At 46.5% G+C, this 13,168-nt stretch overlaps 1 protein-coding gene across 7 annotated transcripts; it reads right to left on the minus strand.

Moving 5' to 3' along the window:
• Nucleotides 1-1,070: 1,070 nt before the first annotated feature.
• TYW2 (tRNA wybutosine-synthesizing protein 2) lies at nt 1,071-10,512 on the minus strand. Of its 7 annotated transcripts, none has more exons than XR_012784481.1 (4): nt 9,040-10,512; nt 7,448-7,775; nt 6,658-6,719; nt 1,071-5,856 (listed from the first exon to the last, which is right to left on the minus strand). XR_012784481.1 is itself a non-coding variant. In XM_075549292.1 (2 exons), the coding sequence occupies exon 1, from the start codon at nt 10,371-10,373 to the stop codon at nt 9,072-9,074; it is 1,302 nt and encodes a 433-aa protein (XP_075405407.1). In that variant the 5' UTR covers nt 10,374-10,511; the 3' UTR covers nt 1,071-5,856; nt 9,040-9,071. The 7 variants fall into 7 exon arrangements, 2 of the variants coding, with proteins under 2 accessions (XP_075405407.1, XP_075405408.1); XR_012784483.1 differs by having other exon boundaries at nt 7,448-7,788; XR_012784482.1 differs by having other exon boundaries at nt 9,012-10,512.
• Nucleotides 10,513-13,168: the final 2,656 nt, after the last annotated feature.

Below are 13,168 nucleotides of genomic sequence, written 5' to 3' on the forward strand. Positions count from 1 at the left end.
AACTTGAGGTTTCAAATTCCATCCTCTCTGCACCCACAGTTCATCTGCAACCAATTCCCACCCATCTGTGGTTGTTACATCATGTCTTGTCAACTGGCAGATACTAAAAGTGTAGGAGTGGTATTCAACCTGTCAATCAGGGCAGAGCCTGATGGTGCCTCCTTGTGGGCGTAGCCTTCTCATAATGAGGGGCCTGGAAACCTCCCCTTCTCTCTCTGCCTTCCTGCTGGCGGACCCTGATTGCAGCCAGAGCCCTGTGATAGATCCACCGCCAAAACACCCACAGAACTCTGCACCCACCAGCCTGTGATCTTCCTGCATCCTGCATTGTTGCCGGTGGCTGCGTGAGTCTGAAGAGGGACTTAAGGACTAGGTTTGGAGTTAGGTACTTGAGTTGGACTGGGCTGGGATGTTTTCTCAATAAATACTTATTGAAATAAAGCTTTCTTATACACATATGAGTGTCTCTGGATTTGTTTCTCTAGTCAGTCCAGTCTAACACACCAACCATTCTCCATCTCTCTTGTACCCATCTGTCTCTTTGATGTTGTCTCTGTCCCTAGCTGAAGATCCTACTGTAGTTTGGCTTATTGCAGTATGCTCATTATTACCACCAATATTTGTTAATCCAGTCTGTTTACCATTGCCAGGGTAATTTTCCTAAAGTGCACATCGAGGGAATAGCTGTGTAGTTATGACAAATCCCCAAAGGGATGCAAAGTTGGTCAGGGGGGAGGACTAATGAAAACTTAGATAGAGAACCCAGAGATGTCAATTAGCTATTCAACCCACCTGTTATTCGGCCTTAGTTATAATTTAGAGAGGCAGAAAATGGGAGGAAAGGGAGAGGGGAGGAGAAAAGAGAGAGCGCTGTGCTATTATGGACAAAGGGCCCACAATAATTAATCTAAAACAGGAGTAAGTTAGAGGAAACTAGAAGTGCATGCTATTATATCATGACCATGCCAAAAGAGCTCATGGATTTTATTTACATTTTTTTATTCTAAAAGTTTAACAGAAAAAAAAAAAGAAAAAAAAAGTTTAACAGTACACAGTAAATAAAAGGGTTAAAAAACAAACACATTGGCTCATATTAATTCTTTAACTGTTTCTGATCTTCATTAGATGCACATATTTAAATAAGGAAAGCATGTGAAATGTAGACTAAATTCCATCACAGGCCAAGAGCTCTCCGAAGTGGTGGTGCAGTCAGCCGGGCGTTCTTCACTTAATCAAACATAACTCCAGGCAAGGGCCTGATGACTCTAGGTCAGGTCAGGTTTTCACCCTCCAGAAGATGAAGCTCCTGGGAGAGTATGCAAAAAAGCAAGACCTTTAAATGTATACCTTAAAACAAAAGGTCTATTAATGGGATCGTCTGTGGAATACTTAGGAATTTTTAATATAAAAGAGTTTCAAAGAAATGGCTTCGATTCACAGTATTTTCTACACTGATTTAAATGAACCTAGGGTACATTTCTATTGATGCTACCCAGAACACACACACACAAACTTTATATACATCGATTATTTTGTTCAAAACTATCCATCTGTTCACATGACTTTATGATTTTTATTATCCTTCAATAGAGTTGACTCACAACAACTCCACAAGTGTTACACAGTGGGGCCGAGTCCCATAGGATTTTCTCGGCTATAATCTACAAGCAGATCAGGACTTTTCTTTTATCTCTACTACTAGATGGATTCACACCTGCAGCAGCCTATTTCCAGATGATCCTATACAGAGAAAATCCCAAAGATTGTACAAAAAGAGCTTCAGGAACTAATAGGATTCAGAAAAGTGGCAAGGCACAGGGTCAACATGTAAAAATCAGCCAGCCCAAAAATAAAAATAAGCCAAATTCTTGTTTAAAAAGCAAAAACCCTCTGGAAAGGAAATATCTTTTGTAATAGGCACCAATCAGACAGACTATCTAGGAATAACCCTAATCAGAGATATGAGAGACTTAATAAAAGAAAACTACAAAACAGGACTGAAAGAAATCAGAAGATACCTAGATAGATGAGAAAAAATCCCATGCTCATGGATAAGAGACTTAACGTTGTGAAAGTCATTATTACCCAAGGACAGGGATCTGCTGCTCTCTAGCCATCTGCAGGTCTTTTGGTATGCACATGTGGCTCTGATGTAAAATTGAAAACATTTAAAGAATATGCAGATAATGGTCATTGTTTGTAAAATATGACTCAGATGATTTTTAAATTGTTGTGAGGGACAAGATTGACTCTTCCAACTCAAAATGATCTGATCCCTGCTCAAGAAAATCCCATGCTCGTGGATAGGAAGACTTAATATTGTGAAAATTCTGGGAGATGATTACCTACAGTGTTCTACAGTGCATTCCTGATCCAGATTCTGAGCCTTGGTGGCATGCATAGTGGTTATATGTTCGGCTGCTAACTGCAAGGTATGCAGTTCAAACTCACCAGCTGCTGCTCCACTCAAGATGAGGCTTCCTACTTCCCTAAAAAGGTGGTTCTTGGAAACCCAAAAGGACAGTTCTCCCCTGACCTCCAGGGTCACTGTGAATCAGCATTGTCTCAGTGAGTTGGGTTGGGGTTTAGAAGTCTGAAGAGAGATGGGCATAGTAATCACCAACTTTATATGGAAAGGAGAGACCTAGTAAGCAAAGCATTCATAAGGGACAAAGTAGGAGTCCTCATGCTTCCCAACCTAACAATCTACTAGCACAGTAATCAAAAACTGGTACTGCTACAATGATCCACACAGACCAATGGGGCAGAATTGAGAACCACAAGTAAAGCCACTTACCTATAGACAGCTGATTTTTGGCAAAGAACTGAAATCTATTAAGTGAGGAAGAGTCTTGCATAAGTCAAAACCACCTGGCTGAGACTTTTATCTTCTGGGTGCTCGCTATTGCAATGCCTGAATAAAATCAATCTATTCAGTTTTTTAAAACGGTTGTTTAAGATACATGTAGCATAAAGTTTTCCATTGTAACCATATCAGATGTAGTCTCTGAACACCAATTATTTCCAATATCATACAACCTTTACCATCACCTACTTATAAAACTCTTTTCCTCATACTTCTCCCCCTTTTGTCCTTGAAATACTAAACTCCGAAGTCACTGCCATTGAGCAAATTCTGATTCATGACCTAGCGGACAGGGTAGAACTGCCACTGGAAGTTTCTGAGACTGTAATTGCTTACAGTGTGGGTTAACCACTATGCCACCAGAGCGCCTTTTTGAAAAGCCCTATTTCGTTAATTTTTAAGATACGTATTTAAGATGATTCATTACTCCAAACTTACCACTTGCTTTGTTGGAAAATTGGAATTGTCATTGTGTCAGTAAATGAAATCCAATAAAGTGGTGGCATAGTACAGCGGTTCTCAACCTATGGGTTGCAACCCGTTGGGGGTCGAATGACCCTTTCACAGGGGTCACACGATTCATAACAGTAGCAAAATTACAGTCATGAAGTAGCAACAAAAATAATTTTATGGTTGGAGGGGTCACCAAAACATGAGGAACTATTAAAGGGTGGCCGCATTAGGAAGGCTGAGAACCACTGGCATAGGAGGTTACAATCATAAGATCAGCAGTTCGAAACCATCTGCTGCTCCATGGGAGAAGAGGCTTTCTACTCCCATAAAGTGTTACTCTTGGTGAAGAAAGCTGATGGTGCCCGCTATCAAACGATATAGCATCTGAGGTCTTAAAGGCCTGAAGATAAACAAGCAGCCCTCTAGCTGAGAAACAACAAAGCCCACATGGAGGAAGCACACCAGCCTACCCCGACAGGTTCACTGAACACAAAGCAGGTGCATAAGCAAATGCAGTGAAGAAAGCTGATGGTGCCCAGCTATCAAAAGATATAGAATCTGGGGTCCAATAGACTGGAAGATATACAAGTGGCCATCTAACTGAGGTACAACAAAGCCCACATGGAAGAAGCACACCAGCTTGTGAGATCACAAGGAGTCGAAGGGATCAGCTATCAGGCATCAAAAATAGCATTGTGAATGAGGGAAAGTGAGGAGTGGGGACCCAGGGCCCTTCTGTGGGAAATTGGACATCCTCTTGCAGAATGGCTGTGGGGAGGAGACAAGCCAGTCAGGGTGTAGTGTAGCAATGATGAAACATACAATTTTCCTCTAGTTCTTGAATGCTTCCTCCCTCCCACTATCATGATCCCAATTCTACCTTACAAATCCGGCTGTACTGGAGAAGGTACACTGGTACAGATAGGAACTGGAGACACAGGGAATCCAGGATAGATGAACCCCTCAGGACCAGTGGTGATAGTGGCGATACCGGGAGGGTGGAGGGAAGGTGAGGGAGAAAGGGGGAATGGATTACAAGGATCTACATATAACTTCCTCCCTGAAGGACAGACAGCAAAGTGGGTCAAGGAAGATGTTGGATGGTATAAGATGACAAAATAATAATTTATAAATTATCAAGCGTTCCTGGGGAAGGGGAGAGAGGGGCAAAATGAGGAGCTGATAACCAGGGCTCAAGTAGAAAGCAAATGTTTTGAGAATGATGAGGGAAACAAATGTACAAAAGTGCTTGACACATGGATGTATGTATGGATTGTGATAAGAGTTGTATGAGCCCCCAATAAGTTAAAAAAAAAAAGATTAAAATCCTGTTACATATGAAAAAAAAGTTAAACTCTCAGAAACTCACCAGGCAGTTCTATCCTGCCCTATAAGGCTGCTATGAGTTGAAACCAATTCAGTGGCAGTGAGTTTGGAGTTTTTAAATAAAAATAACATCCAAGTAGGCCATAGAATTCATTACAAAAAGTACATTTAGAGAGAACTTGACTAGATGAGCTCTGGTATATAAGGGTTATGTCTTGGTCTGTGACCTGCAAGGTCAGCAGTTCAAAACCACCAGCTGGCTCCTTGAGAAGTTGGGGCTTTCTGCTCCGGTAAAGAGCTAGTCTCAGAAAGCCACTCTGTAGGGTCGCCATAGGTCATCAAAATGGACTCAATGGCTGTACGTTTGTTTGGTACCCATATATTCAAGGTTTGTCAGTTTAGTTGTACAAGCATTGCTACACAGATACCCATGAATGTGGTGCACAGAGAGGGCAAAGTTTTGAGAACTTCTTGTGCATTCATAGCAATACACTTTAGGGGAATGAGTCACAGAGCCTGGGGTTTTTATGTAAACCAATGTTTTCATTTTTCTTGAGTATATACTTGGAAGTGGAACTGCTGAGGCAGGTAGTGACTCAAATATTTTGAGGAACTAGCAAATGTTTCCTAAGTGGCTGTGCCATTATAGTTTCACCAGAATGTGTCTGCTGGATGGGATTTTCACTACAGTTTGAGAAACATCTAGTTACAACCACTTAAAACAGTGCTTTCATTTGAAGATGACTAGTTCTACCTTGCAGGGTGAAGTGGCTGGTCCCTCAAGGCTGTTGAGAATGACCTTTTCTCTCTGTCAGATGCATGGCTGAGTAGGAGGGTCTGAATTTCCTATTTGTTGTTCATTACTTAGTAAACATTTTGTTTATGTAATTCAAATGTACATAGTGTACTTGTGTAGTCTTGTGTGCACGTAATTTATATAGACCATGGTGTTACTAAATAGGACTCAAAGTTGAGAAAGTTTTTGGGAAAAAAAGTATTTTTTAATCACAGCATGTCCATCAGGTGGGAGCAGTAGCTGGCAGCTAGCACTGAAGCTTCGATGGGAAGAGTCTTTAGGGCTTCTACGAATTCCTGGACTGAGGCAACAAGGACTCTGGGGCCCTCTTGAACCATCCTGTCTCTTCCTTGGTTCCATTAGATGCCTCTTCCTGTCCAGGCCAATCTGTTCTCCAGCAAATCCTCTGAGAAAACTGCAATGGAAATGAATACACTTGAGGAGAGGAAGGACGTGGGGCACTTGTTTCCTTCCATTCATACCTTAAGTCCTCAGCTCAGGCATCCGTTCCCACCTCCCCAACCCAGGTTCCCAAAGGTGAATCTCTCCGTATGTGGCATAAGCAACCACGCTGATTTCTATCCCAGCACGGAATACACAATACTGACATTGCCCATGTGTTCATGTCACCAGGCAGTGATCTAAGGATCACCAGTGAGGACAGGGCTCAGCTTTAGTCTCCTCTATGTCCCTGGTTCCCCAGCAGAGACAAAGTGCAGTGTGTCCTCATTGATCAGTGACTAACTTTTCAGGAAAAGGAGAGTACTCTCTAAGTAAACCAGATACATCTCACCCCCTCGGCGACATGAGGAAGGGCTGAAGTATTCATTTCAGGCTAGTCACTACTAGGACGGCTTTACATGCAGTAACATGTAACTCTGACATCTACTGACAGGAGACGCACAAAGCTCATCTCCGTTGTGCAGATGAAGAAACTAAAGCTTGAGTTTCATGACATGCCAAACATAAGTCACGAAGGTGGAAAACAGGAGGAATCAAATCAGGTAGAGCTGAAATGCTATGAAGGCAGAACCACTCCAAGACACTCCTGGGCTCATAGGACAACTGGAGCTCAACCCCGGTCATGCAAATGACTGCAGCTGTCCACAGACAGGGCAGGAAGGCCACGCCCCCTAGCTCCAGCCTCCTCCTCTTCCTTGTTGCTTCTCTACAGCCTTCCTCCCACACTGGCCCCAGCCACAGCTTGGCTCTTCACCTTTTTGAGTTTGAGCGAGAGGTGTGGACATACGAGTGAGGTGGCAAATACAGGACGGCAGTCTGCAGGAAAGAAATGAAACACAAAAGTCCCCTTTGGTGATGAGACCACCCAAGCGCTAACATTTACTGAAGGCTGACTGTGCAAGACACCGCAAACCATGGGGTGGCAGACATTCTCATTAAAAACCTGCCTTTCTCACTGCTTCCAAATGGATCTAATAACAACGCTGCAAATGTTTTCTCAACATTCAAACTCCTGCACCCGTCATTCTCCCCGACTAGCATCTGTTTGGCGTGACTGGCTCCATCACGAATGTGAAAAAGTTGAATCGACAAATGCTGTTATACACTCCAAACTCACTGCCAGCGAGTTGATGCTGACTCAAAGTGACCCTGTAGGACACAGAACTGTCCCTGTGGGTTTAAGACTGGAAATCTCGACCAGAGTTGAAAGCTGCTTTATCATTCTCCCATGTGTTACATATACGGGGGGGGGGGGGGGGGGGGTTGTTAAAAAGTTCCTGGAGACATGGCATGAAAAGATAATGAAAATTTCCCAAATTTTCCTCATTTAGGGAAAAAAATTCTTAGCCAGTTTTCAAGAGCTACTATAAGCACCACTTCTCTGAAGACTCAACTACCCTTCCCTCCCTTTACCACAAGGCACTAATTTAAGAGTTTGATTTGAGCTTGTGCTATTTCTGTTGCTAGGTTGAAAGCTGTAGCTACGGTACCTTTACATTCCTGGCAGCTAATGGGATCTAGTAAGCACTTAAATCAATACTTACTGAGCAATTGGAACAGCAGCAATGCTGTTCTACTGCCACTGCTGCTGGAGGCCTGGCAGCCCTGCTCAGCCCCAGGCCACCAAATGCCAGGTACAGTTGTGATAAAGTCTTCAAGAAGCACACACACCACTGACTTCAGAAAGCACCCAAACAAAGCTGGGTGAGTCGCAACAATGACCCAGTCCAACGGCAAACCATCGTGGAAGCCAATGGTCAGCCAGAAAATATGCAGTCTTCCAAACACTGCAGCAAACCTCCTGTTCCCGCTAGCTGCCTTTGCTGGTTCAGATGCTGTCAGTCAGGGAAAGGAAAGAAGGAAGTTCGGGGCCTATAAAAGAAACCTAAGATTTTAATTAGAACTTCATTAACTGCTTGCAATTGGCATCAGGCACACAAGTTTCTGGGAGGGCGGTGGTGGTGGTGGGGAATGGGATGTCTGGAGATTCCCTATGATTTAATGTGATTATTCACTTTTCTTCCACAAGAACCCTGAACTAGAAGATATCCCTCCCCCCCTCACTCATCTGTTGTTACTTGAGTCCAACTCCCGGGGACCCCACACGTGCAGAATGTACTGGGCTCCACGGGGTTCTCAAGGCTGTGTGATCTCTTAGGAGATCACCAGGCCTATCTTCCAAAGCACCTCTGGGTGGGTTTGAACCATCAACCTTTCAGTTGGTAGCTGCACCTTTAACCCTTTGTGCCGCCCTGGGATTGAAGCTAAAATGGGGGAGTAGACTCCTACAGTGAAGTCGGCTTTGTCCTCTTATCTCCCTAACTGAGCCATGACACTGAAGCAGCATTGACTGCTAATGGGCTCTATTTGGATGCAACTGCTAAAAGGACAAGTCATCTTGGAAGAAGTACAGCGAGAGTGCTCCTTAGAGGCAAGGATGGTCCCACCTACTTTGGACATGTTGTCAGGAGAGAGCATGTTGTCAGGACATGTCGTTGGAGAAGGACACCATGCTTGGACAAGTGGCAGGGCGGCATACAGTAGGACAGCCTGAGATAAGCTACATGGACACAGTGCCTGCAACAATGGCTCAGGCATTTTGAGGATAGCACGGGAGGGTCACTATGGGTCGGGACTGACTTGACACCCAATAACAGCTTAGTTCTATTAGTTTACTCAAATCTCTCCATTCCTCAAACCACATGCCCAGACCAGCGCCTCCTCGATGGCCACCCTGCTTTCCTCCCAGCCTCCCTCCAGTTTATTCCCCAGTGTAAGCTTTTGGACACAGCACTCCATCTTTCGCCCTAACATATCAGCTGCCCCACTGCTCACCACCTGGCAGACAGATGAGACAGTCAAACCCTCACTTTGGAAATGAGGAAGTCCCAAGGCCCAAAGGACAGGTAAGCCATGCGCTCAAGGCCAGCGAAAACCGGGGATTGCACAGATGGGCCTTGTTACACTGAGCTGTGCTGCTCCTCCCACACCAGCTGGCAGCTCCTTCTCCAGTGGAAGACATGAAAAGACCAGGATCTGTCTAGAACCTGCTGTCAGGGCCCCAGGAGGGTAAACGGATCACCAGGGGGCACTGGGGTGTGAACCCACCCAAGCTGATGCAGTAATGGTCACTCACGGTGGAGCCCGCTGTCGGAGGATCCACCTCCTCTAACCAACCAGTGGGCAGGGGCGGCACTCCAGGTCCAGGACAAGGTGATCTACGTGAGGGGCGTAGGATTTCACTGGGTGGATGTGCAGGACTTGAGTCTTCCACGGTCTCCCGTGCACCTGCTGGAGAAGAGCCGCAATTCGAGTTTTGGCAGATTCGGCCCACCTTTGCCATTCAGGCTTGGCGGAACCTGTCAGGATTTTTCTTCCAGAATCCCTAGTCGGTCCATTTTCCTCATGCTTGGTGATCATTTGCTCCTCTTCCACCCCACTGCTTCCAGGGGCCTGGCGAGTGTTCAACGGGAAAGATTCCACGTTTTGGTGGATATGCAAAATGCCCCCAACATCCTGTCTTAGAACTTGGCAGGCGACCAGCCAGCCTGCTTCGGAGCTGGGAATCAGCCCCAGGTTCACTCTGTCGGCGATGTTGGAGAGCTTCAGCTTCCTGTTATCCCCAAAGTGTATTTGGCAGCGATCTGCTACTCCATTGAGTTCAAGGTTCGTTTTCAGCGCAGCCGCAGCGTGGGGGTTCCACTCACAGGCATGGACGAAGGCAGCCCCCGCGTGCACTAGAAACGGCAGAGTAAAGTAGCCGATCCCGGCATAGAGATCCACCAGCACTTCCCCAGCGCAGGGCAGCGAGGCCACTCGCAGCTTCTCGGGGATGTTTCCGAAGGAGAACATGCACCGAGTCACGTCAAACGTGTAGCGGATGCCATTATCCACGTGCTCTACCCAGCCGTGGTCGCCCAGGAGCAAAGTCACTGCTGGAGTTCGGGTGCCATCCCGCGACACCCGCCCGCGTCTGGCTAAACGCTGGACGCCAAGGGCCGCGGCCACCGTCTCCCAGAGCTCTGGTTCTAAATCTTTCCACGGCTTGGCTTGGAAGCAGCCCTCACTCAGCAACAAGAGGTTGCCGTGTCGTTGCCAAGATCGGGGCAAATCTGTCTCCAATTCGGCCGACCACGCGACGCCCCGACTCTCCACCCAGCGACGCAGCTCCAGGCACAGCCTTTGGGCAGGGGGACACCCGCGGGCCTTCTTGGAAGGCGCTGGATGCAGGAGCTGTGTCAACACACAGGTGCTGCCTGGGGCCACGCGAGTCCTCAGCTCCAGCAGGAGCCGCTCCGAGAGCGCCTCGCCCAGCACCGGGAGCGCCACGGCGCCCCCAGGCAGCTTTTCCACGCGGTGCCGTCCGTCCAGGAGCTGCTGCTGCTCCAGGAAGTCCCTGTACCGCTGGACAAACCGAGGCTCAGTGGCCACCGCAGCGACAGCACCGGGCTTCCCACCGTCCGGCTCCATGTTGCTGCTAACACCCCATCCTCTCGGGCCACCTCGAGTAACAGCCGGCTCATCCAACCCGCCCCGTCCAACCGCCGCTGCCGCACAAGAGCGCCAGCCCAGCCCCCACACGCCCCCGGCAGCGGAACCGGAAGTACGTAAGCGAATGGGCCGGAAGTACCTGAACTGACGCGACGGATGTGAGCGGCATCGCCGTGATGAAACCGCTGTCGCCATTTTCGTTGTGGTCGACCGCGACTTGCTTTGCTATGAGTTGCAATCAACTCGGAGTGTGAGTGAGTGAGTGAGTGAGTGAGTGAGTGAGTGAGTGAGTGAGTGAGTGAGTGAGTGAGTGAGTGAGTGAGTGAGTGAGTGAGTGAGTGAGTGAGTGAGTGAGTGAGTGAGTGAGTTGGAGCGAATGAGTGGAGCGGAGTGGAATGGAGTGAGTGGAGTGGAATTGAGTGAGTGGAATGGAGTGAGTGGAGTGGAGTGAATGAATAGATGAGTGAGTCAGTGAGTGAGTGGAATGGAGTGAGTGAATGGAATGGAATGGAGTGAGTGGAGTGAAGTGGAATGGAGTGAGTGGAGTGAGTGGAATTGAGTGAGTGAGTGGAGTGAATGAATAGGGTGAGTGAGTCAGTGAGTGAGTGGAGTGAGTGAATGGAGTGGAATGGAATGGAGTGAGGGGAGTGAAGTGGAATGGAGTGAGTGGAGTGGAGTGAATGGGTGGAGTGAGTGAGTGAGTACCCAAGAATTCTGTGGTCCAAAATAATTCACAGTAGCCGGTATTCTCAGAAACTATGCACACACTAGCGTTGCGATTGAACGATGGGCTGAGTTGGTTTGTGGTGTCTTAGATAGATGATAGATAGATGATAGAAGAGCGAGATGTAAACTATTTTTACTAGTAAAAACCAAACCAAATCAAACTCACTGCCAGTGAGTCAATCCTGACTCAAAGCGACCCTATAGGACAGAGTAGAACCACCCCACCCTTTTGAGTTTCTGAGACTCTTTTAAAAATCATTTTATTGGGGGCTCATCCAACTCTTATCACAATCCATACATCCATTGTATCAAGTACATTGTACATTTGTTGCTATCATCATTTTCAAAATATTTTCTTTATACTTGAGCCCTTGGTATCAGCTTCTCATTTTCTCCTCCCTCCCTCACCCTCCCTCTCTCATAAACCCTTGATAATTTAGAAATTATTATTTTTTCATGTCTTACACTGACCAATGTTTCCTTTCACCCACTTTTCTGTTGTCTGTTCCCCTGGGAGGGGGTTATATGTAAATCGTGGTGAGGGGTTCTCTCTTCCCCTTCCCCTACTGGTCTCGCTACTCTCATTGTTGGTCCTGAGGGGTTTATCTGTCCTGGATTCCCTGTGTTTCCAGCTCTTATCTGTACCTATGTACATGTTCTGGTCTAGCAGGATTTGTAAGGTAGAATTGGGGTCATGATGATGGGGAGGGGGAGGAAACATTAAAGAACTAGAGGAAAGATGCATTTTTCAACAGTGCTATACTGCACCCTGACTGGCTTGTCTCTTCCTTGTGACCCTTCTGTAAGGGGATGTCCAATTGTCAGCAGATGGGCTTTGGGTCTCCACTACACACTCTCTCTTATTCACAATGATATGATTTTTTGTTCTGGGTCTTTGATGCCTGATACCTGATCCCATCGACACCTCATGATCACACAGGTTGGTGTGAGTCTTCCATGTGGGCTCTGTTGCTTCTCACTAGATGGTCACTTGTTTATCTTCAATTCTTTAAGGCCCCAGGCACTATATCTTTTGATAGCTTTCTTCATATTTGCTTATGCACCCACTTTATCTTCAGCGATTGTGTCAGGAAAGTGAGCATCATGGAATGCCAGGTTATTAGAACACAATGTTCTTGCATTGAGGGAGTACTTGAGTAGACGCCCAATGTGAGACTAAGTCTTTATGGAACTAGAAAGCCCTAGCGTTCTCCTGACTAGTAAAATGTAGTCACTAACAAGAGGATTTAAGCAACATTGAAATAAGATTGATTGTTAGATGCCAGATACTAAACACCTATTAAAATCATAGATCTAAAGAGAAATGCTAACCACAGGCCAGTAGTTCAAACCCACCAATCACTTTGTAGAAGAAAGAAGGGGCCATTTGCTTCCTAAAGGTTGATGGCCTCACTGTGTGTTGGAGAAGGCTGGATATGTGTGGCCTGGGTTGGGGGTGGGGAGTGGGTGTTTCACTAGTTTTGCTTCTTTGAAGCCCAGCCTAAGACACCTACCACTTTCTGCCCACCGGGGCATCTCAAGTACTTTATCACAACTCTTCCCAGATATGTTCTTCCTCACATAGTTTTCCAGTTTATCCTTTAGACCTCAGCCCAGTCAGAATATCCTAAGGCAAAGCTTTCTCTAACCTCCCGCCCAACCCCCAAGAAGTCAAACTACTACCTGGGGTTCCCGGAGCACCATGCCTTCCCATAGAGCACTCGCCAGCCATGCCTTTTCATTTCTTTGAATGATTGATTAATAGCTATCTTTCCCCAAGTGCATTAGGCTTGAAGGGCAAAAGCCTGGAACTTGGCTCCCCCTTCCTATTGTATTTACACTGATTACCACACATGGTGCAAAAAAAGCAAACTCACTGTTAATGCCACTCACAACGACCTGTTGGGGGCAGAGTAGAACTGTCCTGTGACTTTCTGAGACTAACTCTTTCCTGGAGTGGAAAGCTCGTTCTTCTCCCGAGGAGTCGCTGGTGGCTTAGAACTGCTGACCTTGCAGTTATCAGCCCATTACGCCACCAGGGCTTCTCG

This window comes from Tenrec ecaudatus, chromosome 5 (genome assembly GCF_050624435.1).
Source record: "Tenrec ecaudatus isolate mTenEca1 chromosome 5, mTenEca1.hap1, whole genome shotgun sequence".
Taxonomy (NCBI): domain Eukaryota; kingdom Metazoa; phylum Chordata; class Mammalia; order Afrosoricida; family Tenrecidae; genus Tenrec; species Tenrec ecaudatus.